The sequence below is a fragment of the Dendrobates tinctorius genome, unplaced genomic scaffold (genome assembly GCF_039654945.1).
Source record: "Dendrobates tinctorius isolate UK_male_01 unplaced genomic scaffold, ASM3965494v1 ptg000013l, whole genome shotgun sequence".
Classification (NCBI taxonomy): domain Eukaryota; kingdom Metazoa; phylum Chordata; class Amphibia; order Anura; family Dendrobatidae; genus Dendrobates; species Dendrobates tinctorius.
In genome coordinates, this window is record NW_027361681.1 from 9,435,038 (window position 1) to 9,452,434 (window position 17,397).

The following is a 17,397-nucleotide window of genomic DNA, read 5'->3' on the forward strand; positions in this document are numbered from 1 at the left end:
ATCCTTGACGGCGGCCATGGCCTCAATGTCAGTGATAATCTACTGATCAGCTGTAATACTCTGTGCTGCAGGCGGGGTGATTGCAACGTACCCTACTGGCGTCCACATGATGCAGCCGACACGACTCTCCGGTGCTCTCATTCACCAAATCATACTGGTGTCGATACGCCACACAGATGGCGTTATCATTCTCTCCGGTTGGCCCATCCACAAGCGTCATCACCACCGGGGGGTCGGACAGACAGATCTCCTGCAGATAGTCCACAGCACTGGGGTTACACAAGAAGATCCATGCAAGATCTCTGCTTGCTGTCTTGTGATGGATACAAGCTGCAGTTATTACAGCTGGGTCTATGGATGCTTCTACGTCTAGATTCCTTACAGTGTTCAGGATCTCTGCTTGCTGACAGTAGAGAGACTACAATTATGTTATAATCTTCAGCAGCAGCTTTATGACTGATGCACTGTGGACAGCAAGGCTAACAAGACCCCCACACTCATTACTCAGATCCTTGGGCTCATGCAATGCGTCTACATTCACACAGTCCCCAACCTCTAATAAAGGATCTTCTGTATCAACTAGGGTTAAAGGACCCTCCACCTCAGTGTCATCATTGACACGGAGCACAGTGATGTCGGCACTGGTCAATAATACAGATATTACGTACGGCAGACCCCTCACCCTGATGTACTGGAAGGCTTCTACTGGTGATGCTCCGGCTGCGCTGTGTGCAGCACTGTGTTTCCTAGTGATGAGCAGCAGTTTGTTCCTGATGGCAACGACCACCCGCAACTCCTGACTGTGGTGGGTGTTAATGGCGTACAAGTGGCATCCTGTGCAGAGACATAATCAATACAAGATAAGGGCCTGGCACCTGCACCAACCCCCAGCAAAAAGAGGGGCCCAGCACCTCCACAAACCCTTGCTTAGAGGAAACCCAGCGCCTCCATCCCTTACCACTGTGAGGGGCTTCCTGCACATCCACCAGTCTCCACCATCAAGAGGGGCCTGGTGCCTCCACCATCCCTTGCCGAGCGGAAACCCAGCACCTCCACTGTCTACTTTCCCCCCATCGAATACAAACGCAAGGGCCATGCACACAGTGAACAAGTCTGTAGGACAGTGTTCACACCACCAAAAGACTGAAACACAGAAAAACACAGTAAGACAAACATAAAAATACTCTATTGTAAAGAAATAACAGTAAACAGCAAGTGCTAGTAAAAAGATGATAAAAACATGGTATTTGGTTGATACGTTTTTGCAAAAAATGTATACTAAGCCGCTCTACCAAACGTCAAGGTAACCCATATCAGTGCAGTCCCTAGCTGATGTATTTAAAAACGTGATCATGTGTATACTGTCCTACAGACTTGTTCACTGTGTGCATGGCCTATGTGTTTGTCTTCAATTGGTTTCTTGTTTTTGCAAGATTAGGGAGGTTTTCCACCCTTACCTTGTGGGTCATGCACATAAAGGCCGTCCTCTGCAGTGTGTCCACATCGGATATTACCTATCTGAATCCTGCTCATATACAGGGGTTGGACAAAATAATGGAAACACCTAACGTTTTGGCATCATGATCTTCAAACACGTTATAAACATGCAAACCATGACATATGGTAATGTTTTGTAGTTGATTATTTGTGTTATGTGATATGTGTATGTAAATTAACTGTTTGTTTTGCAGAATTGTAAGAACATTGATGAGAACCTGATAGCAATGGCAGACCTCTCGGATTTTTAAAGAGTCCAAATTGTTGGTGCTCGTGTGGCAGGCGCTAGTGTAACAGAAAGTGCCCGAATGCTTGGCGTGTCAAGAGGTACTGTCTCCAAAGTAATGACTGTGTTTGAAAGAGAAGGAAAAACATCCGCAGCAAAGCACAGGTCTGGCTGAAAGTCGAAGATGACTGAGAGAGACCGTCGGACTCTAAAGCGAATTGTGAGAGAGGATCGCAAGACCACGGCTCTGAAAATCACTGCAGAGCTCAATGAACACCTACAAAACCCAGTTTCCACGAAAACTGTTCGTCGGGAGCTGCACAAATCTGGACTCCATGGAAGAGCTGTAATTCGAAAACCTCTGCTCTCAATGACAAATGTTTCCAAGCGTTTAGAGTGGTGTAGAAACCTCCAGAATTGGTCCCTCGAGCAGTGGAAACATATGATATTCTCAGACGAATCATCGTTTACCCTATTTCCGACCTCCGTCCGAGTGTCCGTTTGGAGACAGCCGAAAGAAGCATTCCATCCAGACTGCCTTCTCCCAACCGTAAAACATGGCGGAGGTTCTGTGATGATCTGGGGTGCTATTTCGTGGAGATCCGCCGGGCCAATGATATCCCTTCATGGAAGAATTAAAAGCCGAGATTATTTAGGCATTTTTGGCAACAAAGTGCATCCTATGGTTCAAGCACTGTTCCCGTAGGGGAATGCCATCTTTCAGGATGATAATGCACCAATTCATACAGCTAGAATCGTTAAAGCATGGCACGAGGAACATTCTAATGAAGTTGAGCATCCCCAGACCTCAATATTATTGAGCATTTATGGTCCATTTTAGAGATTCAAGTTAGACGTCGATTTCCGCCGCCATCGTCGCTCAAAGAAATGGAGGGCGTTTTAACTGAAGAATGGGATAAAATTCCTTTGGAAACAATTCACACCTTGTATGAATCCATACCTCGGAGAATTGAGGCTGTAATCGCCACAAAAGGTGGACCTACACCATATTAAACTAACTTTTGTTGATGTTTCCAGGTGGATCCATTATTTTGTCTAACCCCTGTAGGTACTATACACATGATCAGGTTTTTAAATACATTAGTTAGGGACTGCACTGATATGGGTTACCTTGACGTTTGGTAGAGCGGCTTAGTATACGTTTTTTGCAAAAAAAAAAAAAACGTATCAACCAAATACCTGTTTTTTTTTATCATCTTTTTACTAGCACTTCCTGTTTACTGTTATATCTTTACAACAGAGTATTTTTATACGTTTGTTTTACTGTGTTTTTTCTGTGTTTCTTACTTTCCCCCGTCGCTAAGAGGGGATCCCAGCACCGACACCCCCACCACCGAGAGGTGAGCCCAGTAATTCCTCCAACTCCCACCTCTAAGGGAGGAGTGCGGCACCTCCACCGACCCCTGCCGCCAAGAGGGGCCCCTGGCGCCTCCACAGACCTTCACCACCAAAGGGGGCCTTGCACTGCCACCGACCCCTGCCACCAAGAGGAAATCCAGCGCCTCCATCGATCCCCATCACTGAGAAGGGCTCCAAAGTGTGGCTATATATGCGCACACAACGTGATGCAGAACTCTGCTCCTCCATCTTCGGAGGCCTCTCTCACCTTTTGTTTTCTCCAGTTTATTTTCTCTGCATTCGTATTTGTTCCTTGGCACCTGGTTGTCTTCCAGATCTTTCCTGATGGCGCTCAACCGGAAGACGTAGAGACGAGCGTCCTTCCCTAAGGACAAGGAATAAGAACTGACATTTATCTGCAAGAGTCAATACAAAAGGAACACATCCCTAACGATGCGTTTCTGCGCTCAGAACCCCAATAGGGCAAGCACTAGTGACACATAGAATTTGGGGGTCTCACTAATGTCTGATGTTGTAAAAGCTGGATGGGACTGGCCTCCGGCTGTCTACACCGCTGCCCTCCGTCTTCGGTTTTCTGCACCCAATCCCACATGAATATAGCCAGAGATCTGCGTTGACTTGTTAACTTTAAGTGAAGTTTCCAGGGATGCAGCAGCTCCGCCATTACACAGAGCGTGAGACCAGCGCAGAAGATCTATGTACCTTTATCAGCTCGGGTGATCAGGAGATCCAGGGACTCCAGCACATGCATCTGTCTGATCTGCAGGGATCTATCAAACACTGGCACTGCCGTCTGTCCATCTGCAAAAGAGAAATCACATCATCCACAATGGCTGCCATCTACACAATCACTGATAGAACAAACTGGAGATGTGAGGTGCGCATGGTGGACACAGAGCTTCTGTAATGAGATCTCTAGAGAGAAGCAGAGCCACGCCAGCCATCAAAACCCTAATGTGGGAGGACAGGACGCAGACTGTGCAAAGAAAATGCAAGAGAAGCAATGAGAGAGGCTCGTGAAAAGCCACGAGAGAAACATGGAGGATGCAGGAGAAGCCACGAGAGAAGTGAAGGATGTGGAAGAGGCCATGAGGGAGGCTTGTAGGACAAAGGAGACACCGTGAGAGAGGCAGCAAGAGAGGCGTGTGAAAGGCCATGGGAAAGACGTGGAGATAGCAGGAGAGGCCACAACAGGTACAGAAGAAAAAGGAAAGTCCACGTGATAAAGGCCACGAAAAAGGTGCAGGAGATGACACGAAAGATGCGGGAGGACACAAGAGAGGCTTGGAGGCTGCAGGAGATGCCACAAAATAGGTGTGGAGGACACAACAGAGGCGCGCTGCACATATTATTCCTTACAGTCTCCTGTGTACAGCGCGCCTTTTCCATCAGTGGGGGACACAGACTGCGCCACCCATGAGGCATTTTAGAGCAGCGTTTTTTGCTCAAACATCACGATAGGAACTGGATATCTGGAGGATTCTCCTCATCCTTCAGCCATGGTGATCAGCCCCGATCCTCCGACCATAAACCCTAACTGTCCCTAAAAAGACACAAATCTGCTGCCGTCACAGAATCGCTGTGCACCTGCGAAGGTGTCATACCGGCTGCAGAGCGCCTGGGGAGGACACCGAGTGTTAGATTCCTGCATGAGACACTACGATGTCATCATCGCTCTACTCCTGTGATGTCATTAGTTACATGTGTGATTGGACATAAGAGCACTCACCGTCTATCAGGAGAACACCGCTGTCCGTAGAGACCAAGAGAGAGGGACCCCAAGAATCTCCACCCGCGGCATCCTCACAGAAGTTACTGCAGAAACAATGAGACTCCCAGGGCTGTGGAGAGACACGGAGGTCACCGCAAACATGCGTCCATCTCACCCTGGAGATAATAATCACACGGTACACGTGTCTGTTGCCCTGGAGATGATAACCACGTGGCACATGCACCCATCACACCATGGAGATTATAACCATGTGGTACACACATCCATCACACCTTGGTGATAATAAGCATGTAGTACATGCATCCGTTACCACGGAGATAATAAGCATGCAGTACACGCATCCGTCACCATGGAGATAAGCATGCGGTACACGCACCGGTCACCCCGGTGACAATAAGCACGCAGTACACGCATCCGTCACCACGGAGATAACAAGCACATAGTACACGCATCCATCACCACGGAGATAACAAGCACATAGTACACGCATCCGTCATCCAGGAGATAATAAGCACGCTGTAAATGTATATGTCATCACGGAGATAGTAAGAATGCGGTATACGCATCCGTCATTTAGAAGAAAATAAGCACGCTGTATACGCATCCATCATGATGGAGATAATACGTACACGGTACACGCATCCATCATGACGGAGATAATAAGCATGTGGCCTTCCTCTGGATCAACATGTTAGGAAAGGTTAGGACAGGATATGGGTTGAACTAGATGGACTTAAAGTCTTCCTTCAACCTTAATTACTATGTTACATGAAGATAATAAGCACGCGATATACACATCCGTCATAACGGAGATAATAAGCACGCAGTGTACGCATCTGTGAAGAAACCACATTGTATCTTAATTTCCCAGACAACCATGTTTTGCAAACCAAGAAAAATTGACTTTTTATCTGTATATTGGCTTGTGGATTTAACAGTTTATGTCTGGTGGGTCAAGAAGACAGACTTGCATACCATTTAACATATTGTGTAAGTCTGTAATAGTGACTTGTACATAGTGTATGTTTATCTTTGGTTATATGCTAATTGTGTATCGAATTCAATAACCAGTTTGTTGACTTCGAAGGTAGATGGGGAAAGGCTGTGAGGGTGGACTGAAGGACACTGGGTAAATCTAAAAATAAATCACCTGCCTTGGGTATAAAAGAGACTTCTCTTCTTCTGGTTGGTGTCACTCTTCAGGATCTCAGCTCAGGATACTTCGGACTCGGTTAAAAGAACACAGGACTGCTCTCAGTTATCTCCCTATGTTTGTCGTTACCTCCTCTCTGCGTGCATATCACAGATGGAGTAGCGACCCTGGGAGCTCGGACATAACATCTACCATTATCATCTACCATTATGTGCACCATCTTGAGGTAATTGCTGGGATTGTTCTGTCTGCTTTTTGGTGTTGTGGTTCAATAAAAAATTGACACACAGTTTTACCCTAACCCTGTGTTGTCTGTGTAGTGTATTGCCCACCGGGAGATAGAGCGGGTGTTCAGTGGATTGAGCCCTGATCGATGCAGTCTTGCTAAAGGCAGCTGAGTCAGCGGACGAGAGCACCCACTGACCCCATTTTCTCCACTGCATCTGTAATCACGGAGATAATAAGCACACGGTATACGCATCCGCCATCACGGAGATAACGGATGCAAATACTGTGTGCTTGTTATCACAGAGATAAGGTTGTGGCCAAAAGTATTGACACCCCTGCAATTTTGTCAGATAATACTCAGTTTCTTCCTGAAAATAATTGCAAACACAAATTCTTTGGTATTATTATCTTCATTTAATTTGTCTTAAATGAAAAAACACAAAAGAGAATGAAGCAAAAAGTAAAACATTGATCACTTCACACAAAACTGGGCCAGACAAAAGTATTGCCACCCTCAGCCTAATACTTGGTTGCACAACCTTTAGCCAAAATAACTGCGACCAACCGCTTCCGGTAACCATCAATGAGTTTCTTACAATGCTCTGCTGGAATTTTAGACCATTCTTCTTTGGCAAACTGCTCCAGGTCCCTGATATTTGAAGGATGCCTTCTCCAAACTGCCATTTTTAGATCTCTCCACAGGTGTTCTATGGGATTCAGGTCTGGACTCATTGCTGGCCACCTTAGAAGTCTCCAGTGCTTTCTCTCAAACCATTTTCTAGTGCTTTTTGAAGTGTGTTTTGGGTCATTGTCCTGCTGGAAGACCCATGACTTCTGAGGGAGACCCAGCTTTCTCACACTGGGCCCTACATTATGCTGCAAAATTTGTTGGTAGTCTTCAGACTTCATAATGCCATGCACACGGTCAAGCAGTCCAGTGCCAGAGGCAGCAAAGCAACCCCAAAACATCAGGGGACCTCTGCCATGTTTGACTGTAGGGACCGTGTTCTTTTCTTTGAATGCCTCTTTTTTTCTCCTGTAAACTCTATGTTGATGCCTTTGCCCAAAAAGCTCTACTTTTGTCTCATCTGACCAGAGAACATTCTTCCTAAACATTTTAGACTTTTTCAGGTAAGTTTTGGCAAACTCCAGCCTGGCTTTTTTATGTCTCGGGGTAAGAAGTGGGGTCTTCCTGGGTCTCCTACCATACAGTCCCTTTTCATTCAGACGCCGATGGATAGTACGAGTTGACACTGTTGTACCCTCGGACTGCAGGGCAGCTTGAACTTGTTTGGATGTTAGTCGAGGTTCTTTATCCAACATCCGCACAATCTTGCATTGAAATCTATTGTCAATTTTTCTTTTCCGTCCACATCTAGGGAGGTTAGCCACAGTGCCATGGGCTTTAAATTCTTGATGACACTGCGCACGGTAGACACAGGAACACTCAGGTCTTTGGAGATTGACTTGTAGCCTTGAGATTGCTCATGCTTCCTCACAATTTGGTTTCTCAAGTCCTCAGACAGTTCTTTGGTCTTCTTTCTTTTCTCCATGCTCAATGTGGTACACACAAGGACACAGGACAGAGGTTGAGTCAACTTTAATCCATGTCAACTGGCTGCAAGTGTGATTTAGTTATTGCCAACACCTGTTAGGTGCCACAGGTAAGTTACAGGTGCTGTTAATTACACAAATTAGAGAAGCATCACATGATTTTTCGAACAGTGCCAATACTTTTGTCCACCCTCTTTTTTATGTTTGGTGTGGAATTATATCCAATTTGGCTTTAGGACAATTCTTTTTGTGTTTTTTAATTTAAGACAAATTAAATGAAGATATTAATACCAAAGAATTTGTGTTTGCAATCATTTTCAGGAAAAAACTGAGTATTATCTGACAGAATTGCAGGGGTGTCAATACTTTTGGCCACAACTGTAATAAGCACGCAGTACACGCATGAGTCATCATGGAGATAATAAGCGCACAGTATATGCATCAGTCATCACGGAGAGAATAAGCATACGGTATACGCATCCATCATCATGGAGATAATAGACACGTGATATACGCATCCGTCATCATGTAGATAATAAGCACGCGGCATACGCATCAGTCATCACGGAGAAAATAAGCACACGGTATACGCATCTGTCATTATGGAAATAATTAGCACGCAGCATACACATCAGTTGTCTGGGAGATAATAAGCACGTGGTATACGCATCGTCATCACAGAGATAATAAGCACACAGTATACAGACACTCCCATGACTATCACTACAGCATACACACATACCCCGGCAGAATTTTTGCTTTCTTGGCCTTTGTTCAGTTAATATGAATGATAACACCAAAACTTTATCTCCACTCATGGTTAGTGGTTGGGTGAAGCCATTTATTGTCTAACTACTGTGTTTTCTCTTTTTAACTCATAAGAACAACCCAAAACATCCAAATGACCCTGATCAAAAGTTTACATACCCTGGTGATTTTGGCCTGATAACATGCACAGACGTTGACACAAATGGGTTTGACTGGTTACTAAAGGTAACATCCTCCCCTGTGACAAATGCCAGGAAAATTGTTGGGGATGCAAAAAAAAAAAACACAAATAACATCAGCTGAAATACTGGACTCTCTGAAAACTAGCGGTGTGGCTGTTTCAAGATGCACAATAAGGAGGCACTTGAAGAAAAAGCTATTTTCTTGGCATTTGTCACAGGTGAGGATGTTACCTTTAGTAGCCATTGAAACCCATTTGTGTCAACTTCTGTGCATGCTATCAGGTCAAAATCACCAGGGGATGTAAACTTTTGATCAGGGTCATTTGGATGTTAAGGGTTGTCTTTATGATTTAAAAAGAGAAAACACAGTAGTTTGACAATAAATGGCTTCACCCAACCACTAACCATGAGTGGAGAAAAAGTTTTGGTGTTATCATTCATATTCTCTGAAAAAAGGCCAAGAAAGTAAAAATTCTGCCAGGGTATGAAAACTTTTGAGAACAACTGTATATGTGGGCGCTGAGTATATGGTGATCGCCATCACTGACATACAGACCAGACGCTATATCTTTCAAGTACTTATTACATGCAGTGGAAGTGTCAGTTGTTCAGTCATGGCTCGTATACGGAGCGGTGGTAATCACTCTCGCGGCCCCGGCCCTCGTGGCCCCTACCTCTCTCCTGCACAGTCCAGTGGTGGCCAAGCTTGTTGGGGCATCCCCTCGTACGATAGTTTTCAGCTTCAGGGCCTGGAAAGTAGCTGAATGTCATATCATAAACCATGGTCATGTGACTAGAAATCCCCCCAACCCTACAAGCTGGAGAAGGTCACTGTCCTGCAGTAGGAAGTTTTGTTTAAGTACCCACCTGCCTGCACAAACCGCATGACACTGACCTGGCCAATACGGACGAACTCCGCCTGTCGCGCTTCTTCCTTTTTCCGGGCAGATTTTGGAGATTCAGGCAGAACATCGCTGAACGATCTTCTGTTTAACATGTTCTAAAAATGCCAAAATAAAAGCAAAATGACTGAGCAGCATCGGGTATCCCTGCCTCCAGCTCCAGATGATTGCAGCATACAGGGGAGAGGTTCCTGTGGCCCGGCGCCGCCATCCCATTCATACAATCTCCCTCTCCAGCTGACTACACTGGGGTAGCAGAGATGCCAGTGTCTTCAGGGACACAAGCGCCAGGCCGGAGTCAGACATCAGAGAAGCGACACACCATGTATACACGGCACTAGCAAGCAAGGTAGCCAGGTGCAGAAATAGTGCTGCAGAAAAAGAAGTGTCCACAAACAGCACAAACAGAAGGGGTAATACCCAGTTATCTAAAATGTGACTGAAGACAAGAGAAATGTCAATCTCATCAGTATCCGGAGAGCGCTCGTCGAGTCTATCACTTCTTCTAGGTTCTTGTCACTTATACAGTTCAGGATTTTGAAAGATTATAGTCAAGGCTATGAGTAACCAATTCTATCAAACAGATAGAGTTTAGGTTGGAGTCACACACAACGTATAAAAATACGGTCCGTTTTCTACGGACGAGAATCGCAGAAATGTTCCCTGAACAGTGATCCGTATGTCATCTGTGTGCAATGCAAGGATGCGATTTTCTCGCATGTAAGCATCCGTGTGACATCCGTATGGCATCCGTACAGCGAGATTTTCTCACCGGCTTGCAAAATGGACATATAATGGATCCATGGCCTCAAATATTTGTGAAAACATATATACAGTTTATATATATATATATATATATATATATATATATTTCATACAGAGGTAGATAGCAGAATAGCCGATAATTCAATTGTCGGCTTCTGTAAAATCATTAAAGAACCCAACGGGATATGAGACATGGCTTACAAAAATTAAACCATTGCATATCCGTTAGATTTATATACAGTTGTGGCCAAAAGTATTGACACCCCTGCAATTTTGTCAGATAATACTCAGTTTCTTCCTGAAAATGATTGCAAACACAAATTCTTTGGCATTATTATCTTCATTTAATTTGTCTTAAATGAAAAAACACAAAAAGAATTGTCCTAAAGCCAAATTGGATATAATTCCACACCAAACATAAAAAAGAGGGTGGACAAAAGTATTGGCACTGTTCGAAAAATCATGTGATGCTTCTCTAATTTGTGTAATTAACAGCACCTGTAACTTACCTGTGGCACCTAACAGGTGTTGGCAATAACTAAATCACACTTACAGCCAGTTGACATGGATTAAAGTTGACTCAACCTCTGTCCTGTGTCCTTGTGTGTACCACATTGAGCATGGAGAAAAGAAAGAAGACCAAAGAACTGTCTGAGGACTTGAGAAACCAAATTGTGAGTAAGCATGAGCAATCTCAAGGCTACAAGTCCATCTCCAAAGACCTGAATGTTCCTGTGTCTACCGTGCACAGTGTCATCAAGAATTTAAAGCCCATGGTACTGTGGCTAACCTCCCTAGATGTGGACGGAAAAGAAAAATTGACAAGAGATTTCAACGCAAGATTGTGCGGATGTTGGATAAAGAACCTCAACTAACATCCAAACAAGTTCAAGCTGCCCTGCAGTCCAAGGGTACAACAGTGTCAACCCGTACAATCCGTCGGCGTCTGAATGAAAAGGGACTGTATGGTAGGAGACCCAGGAAGACCCCACTTCTTACCCCGAGACATAAAAAAGCCAGGCTGGAGTTTGCCAAAACTTACCTGAAAAAGCCTAAAACGTTTAGGAAGAATGTTCTCTTGTCAGATGAGACAAAAGTAGAGCTTTTTGGGCAAAGGCATCAACATAGAGTTTACAGGAGAAAAAAAGAGGCATTCAAAGAAAAAAACACGGTCCCTACAGTCAAACATGGCGGAGGTTCCCTGATGTTTTGGGGTTGCTTTGCTGCCTCTGGCACTGGATTGCTTGACCGTGTGCATGGCATTGACTACCAACAAACTTTGCAGCATAATGTAGGGCCCAGTGTGAGAAAGCTGGGTCTCCCTCAGAGGTCATGGGTCTTCCAGCAGGACAATGACCCAAAACACACTTCAAAAAGCACTAGAAAATGGTTTGAAAAAAAGCACTGGAGACTTCTAAGGTGGCCAGCAATGAGTCCAGACCTGAATCCCATAGAACACCTGTGGAGAGATCTAAAAATGGCAGTTTGGAGAAGGCACCCTTCTAATATCAGGGACCTGGAGCAGTTTGCCAAAGAAGAATGGTGTAAAATTCCAGCAGATCATTGTAAGAAACTCACTGATGGTTACCGGAAGCGGTTGGTCGCAGTTATTTTGGCTAAAGGTTGTGCAACCAAGTATTATCCTGAGGGTGCCAATAGTTTTGTCTGGCCCATTTTTGGAGTTTTGTGTGAAATGATCAATGTTTTGCTTTTTGCTTCATTCTCTTTTGTGTTTTTTCATTTAAGACAAATTAAATGAAGATAATAATACCAAAGAATTTGTGATTGCAATCATTTTCAGGAAGAAACTGAGTATTATCTGACAAAATTGCAGGGGTGTCAATACTTTTGGCCACAACTGTATGTCCCTCGCTAATAATGTTAGTAGTGTATGTGTGTAAAATTTTGGAGCTGTAAGTGTTAAATTAAAGAATTAATTCACGGAGAAAACTTGCGTGGGCTCCCGTGCAATTTTCTCCGCCAGAGAGGGCAAGACAGTGACTGAGGGCAGAAATTAATAGCCTAGGGAGGGACCATTGTTTTTGGCCCCATTGGCTAAAAAAATCTGCCCCCAGCTATCCCAGAAAAGGCGCATCTGTAAGGTGAGCCAATTCTGGCACTTACCCTCTCTCTTCCCATTGCACTGTAGCGGGTGGCATATGGGGTAATAAGGGGTTAATGTCACCTTGCTATTGTATGGTGACATTAAGCCTGGTTAATAATGGAGAGGTGTCAATAAGACACCTATACATTATTAATCCACTAGTCTGAAAGGGATAAAAAAAACACACACACAATAAGAATAAAGACTTTTAATGAAATAAACACACATTTTTGCCATCTTTATTAAACTCCCAATCCAATTGAAGCCATCGTTCTCCTGTAAAAAATCCCAAATAAAAAGCAACAATATCCCATACCTGTCCGCCATACAGTCAAGTCCCACGCTGCAATCCATCTGAAGGGGTTAAATAGTTTACAACCGGGAGCGGTGCTAATGACGTCAGCGGTAGTTACTGAGGCTGCGCAGACTCCCCGCTTGACCCACGGTGATCTGACAGCATGGGAAAATGTTTAGAAACTTTCCCACGCTAATCAGTTAATCTCCGGTCAGGCGGGGAGGCTGCGCAGGCAGCTTTTCCTTCATTCCTCCGTGGTTTACAGTTGGGGCGGTAGCATTAGCACCGCTTCCGGTTGTAAACTATTTAACCCCTTCAGATGGATTGCAGCGTGGGACATGACTTTACAGTGGACAGGTATGGAATATTGCTGCTTTTTTTTTCATTTTTTACAGGAGAACGATGGCTTCGATTGGATTGGGAGTTAAATAAAGATGGAAAAAATGTGTGTTTATTTATTTCATTAAAAGTCTTTATGCTTAGTGTGTGTGTGTGTGTGTGTTTTTAACCCGTTAAAGACTAGTGGATTAATAATGGATAGGTGTCTTATTGACACCTTTCCATTATTAACCAGGCTTAATGTCACCTTATAATAGCAAGGTGACATTAACCCCTTATTACCCCATATGCCACCTGCTACAGGGCAATGGGAAGAGAGAGGGTAAGTGCCAGAATTGGCTCATCTTACAGATGCACCCTTTCTGGAGTAGCTGGGGGCAGATTTTTTAAGCCAGGGGGAAGGCACAAAAACAATGGTCCCTCCCTAGGCTATTAATATCTGCTCTCAGTCACTGGCTTGCCCTCTCTGGCGGAGAAAATTGCGAGGGAGCCCCCTATGTTTGCTATTTCCGTGAATTAATCCTTTAATTTAACACCTACAGCTCCAAAATTTTCCCACATACATACACTACTAACATTATTAGTGAGGGACATATATAAATCTAATGGATATGCAATGGTTTTCTGTACGTAAACCATGTCTCATATCCTGTCGGGTTCTGTAATGATTTTACAGATGTCGACAATTTCATTTTTACCTATTCTGCTATCTATATCTCTATGAAATAAATAAATATATATATATATATATATATTCCCACATATACACTGCTCAAAAAAAATAAAGGGAACACATAAACAACAAAATGTACTAGGATGTGTTCCCTTTATTTTTTTAACATATATATATATATATGTTTGTCAATGTCATATATAAATATACTAGCTGATGAGCCCGGCGTTGCCTGGGCATAGTAACCAACTGTGGTTAGTTATAACTAATTATAATGATTATATTGCACATAAAAACATTTCACATCATATATTCAACACTGCAGATTTGCAACATAAATTAACTAAACGATTAACCAAGTATTGATAGTATTTTATTTTCAACTCATTCAAGAGCCTTTTGATAAACAACATCTGTATCTGTGTATCTAACCCTATCCTGTGTGATAATGTCTGCTGAGCTGTGTACCTAATTCTCTCCTTTGTGATACTTTCTGCTGAGCTGTGTATCTAATCCTATCGTGTGTTACTGACTGCTCAGCCGTGTATCTAATCCTATCCTGTGTGATACTGACTGCTAAGCAGTGTATCTAATCCTATCCTGTGTGATACCGTCTGCTGAGCCATGTATCTAACCCTATCCTGTGTGATACTGACTGCTGAGCCGTGTACCTAATCCTATCGTGTGTTACTGACTGATCAGCCGTGTATCTAATCCTATCCTGAGTGATACTGACTGCTGAGCCATGTACCTAATCCTATCATGTGTGTTACTGACTGCTGAGCTGTGTATCTAATCCTATCCTGTGTGATACTGTCTGCTGAGCCGTGTATCTAATCCTATCCTGTGTGATACTGAATGCTGAGCCGTGTATCTAATCCTATCCTGTGTGATACTGACTGCTGAGTCGTGTATCTAATCCTATCCTGTGTGATACTGACTGCTGAGCCGTGTATCTAATCCTATCCTGTGTGATACTGACTGCAGAGCTGTGTATCTAATCCTATCCTGTGTGATACTGACTGCTGAGCTGTGTATCTAATCCTATCCTGTGTGATACTGACTGCTGAGCTGTGTATCTAATCCTATCCTGTGTGATACTGACTGCTGAGTCGTGTATCTAATTCTATCCTGTGTGATACTCACTGCTTAGCCATGTATCTAATCCTATTCTGTGTGATACTGTCTGCTGAGCCGTGTAGCTAATACTATTCCGTGTGATACTGTGTGCTGAGCTGTGTATCTAATCCTATCCTGTGTGATACTGACTGCTGAGCTGTGTATCTAATCCTTTCCTGTGTGATACTGACTGCTGAGCCGTGTATCTAACCCTTTCCTGTGTCATACTGACTGCTGAGCCGTGTACCTAATCCTATCATGTGTTACTGACTGCTCAGCCGTGTATCTAATCCTATCCTGTGTGATACTGACTGCTGAGCAATGTATCTTATCCTATCCTGTGTGATACCGTCTGCTGAGCCATGTATCTAACCCTATCCTGTGTGATACTGACTGCTGAGCCGTGTACCTAATCCTATCGTGTGTTACTGACTGCTGAGCCGTGTATCTAATCCTATCCTGTGTGATACTGACAGCTAAGCCGTGTATCTAATCCCATCCTGTGTGATACTGGGCCCCCCCTGCAGTCTGTGTCAGAGGGTGGTCTGTGTTGGCACGGTAATAAATTGCGTTATTTCCAGCTTTACAGAAGGACGATAACACCATAGAAATGATAAGAATAATAGGCAAAATTGTTTGGTGAATTGGAACGCGCGGGGTTAAAATTTCGCCTCACAACATAGCCTATGACGATCTCGGGGTCCAGGCATGTGACTGTGCAAAATTTTGTGGCTGTAGCTGCGACGGTGCAGATGCCAATCCCAGACATACATACACACATACACACCCACATTGAGCTTTATATATTAGATATATATATACCTATACTATGTGTATACATGTATTCTAACTTTCTATTTTAACCTGTCAGTGTGATTTTACAGCAAAGCGCACTGAATTGCCGGCTTTTCTAAAGGACACCGGTGCATATTTCTCGCAAGTCACACGCATGGTCTGTATGTAATCCGTTTTTTTCTTGCCCCCATAGAATTGCATTGGTGAGTCTCAGCCGTAATACGGTGCAAATCGCAGCATGCTGCGATTTCACCGGCACGTATAGTATGGGCGAGAAAAAAAAGGAGGATTGGAGTTGCCCCATAGATTAACATTGGTCCGAGTGCAATGCGATTTTTTCTCGCATGGCACTCGTCCGGATTTCTCTCTAGTGTGACTCCTGCCTTATATGTAGGTAGAAACATAGTCTTTAACTGAAACAGAAAAAGCTGTGTAGGAGGCTGAACACTAAATGAGAAACAGCCACACTCTGCTACAAAGGTGAGGGTGTGAAAGATGGCTTCATGTCCCAGGTCATACACCGTGACCAAAACTGAGCGCAGTTATACTGCAGCTACTGGGGTTTCATGATGTGCTGTTCAAGCTCTTCCAAAGACACACCAAGAAACAGGAAACATTGAGAATCATACAGTTGTGGCCAAAAGTATTGACACCCCTGCAATTCTGTCAGATAATACTCAAGTTTCTTCCTGAAAATGATTGCAAATGAACGAGGCAAGGCTGTCCATTGTCACCGCTCCTGTTCGCTATTGCGATAGAGCCATTGGTGGCTGCTATTAGACGCAACAAGGCAATAAAGGGGTTTCAATATGGCGATTTGGAGGAAAAGGTGGCCCTGTATGCGGATGACCTTTTGTTATTCCTAGGGGACCTCTTGGCTTCATTGGATCATGCTGTGCAGACCATTGAGGGGTTCGGTGAGATCTCAGGACTGACCATAAATTCGTCTAAATCAAGCCTATTTAAAGTGGACAAGGAGGTGGTATGGACTCAGGAAGACATAGGGGCCAATAAAGTACAATGTGTGGAAATGTTTAAATATTTGGGGATACAGGTTTCCCTACCGATGACTGAGTACCTTAATACTAATCTAGTACCCCTAATGGCAATTCTAAGAACTAAGGTGGACACTTGGAACAAATTACACTTGTCGGTGGTGGGAAGGATTAATCTCCTTAAAATGGTTTTAATGCCCAAGCTTTTATATATATTACACAACTCCCCAATCTGGATACCGCAGAAAAGGTTCGGAGTGGTGAATTCACTGTTTAGGGCCTTGGTATGGGGTAAGAAACAACCTAGAATAAGGCTAGAAACCTTGCAAAGACCAAAGGATGAGGGGGGACTGGCAATACCAAATCAGGAACTGTATTTTTTAGCTGCGCAAAGTCAACATCTCAGAGGGTGGTCTAATCAAGAGAAGGCAGGCGTCATCAGAGGAGTGCTGGAATACGAACTAAATAGAAACCCGTTGATACTTGGCCTAGAGAATGGAAAGAAGGGTGTAATGGGAGATGGGTGTCCCACTCTGCGACTCTTACAAGACCTGTGGAAGAGACTAAAGAGGGTGAGAAGGGTGACCGGGTTGACTAGATTCACAGTTATATGGGATAATAATAACCTCCCAGAGATTTGGAAACTTGGGAGACTGGAAGGCTGGAAACATATTGGGCTGACATTAATGT

The 17,397-nt window shown here is 44.0% G+C and overlaps 1 protein-coding gene across 9 annotated transcripts in view; it reads right to left on the reverse strand.

The window, feature by feature from the left end:
- The window catches only part of GARNL3 (GTPase activating Rap/RanGAP domain like 3), a 222,766-nt gene that overhangs the window by 13,818 nt on the left and 191,551 nt on the right, over window positions 1–17,397 (reverse strand). For 8 of the 9 annotated variants that reach the window (XM_073558622.1, XM_073558613.1, XM_073558654.1 and 5 more), the window contains 7 exons: window positions 9,616–9,720; window positions 9,395–9,469; window positions 4,833–4,944; window positions 3,806–3,904; window positions 3,351–3,467; window positions 683–834; window positions 92–250 (listed from right to left, as the gene is read on the reverse strand). In XM_073558622.1, coding sequence (XP_073414723.1) covers window positions 92–250; window positions 683–834; window positions 3,351–3,467; window positions 3,806–3,904; window positions 4,833–4,944; window positions 9,395–9,469; window positions 9,616–9,720 — 819 coding nt within the window. The remainder of the gene's footprint in view (window positions 1–91; window positions 251–682; window positions 835–3,350; window positions 3,468–3,805; window positions 3,905–4,832; window positions 4,945–9,394; window positions 9,470–9,615; window positions 9,721–17,397) is intronic. The other variant, XM_073558630.1, reaches the window with a different exon arrangement.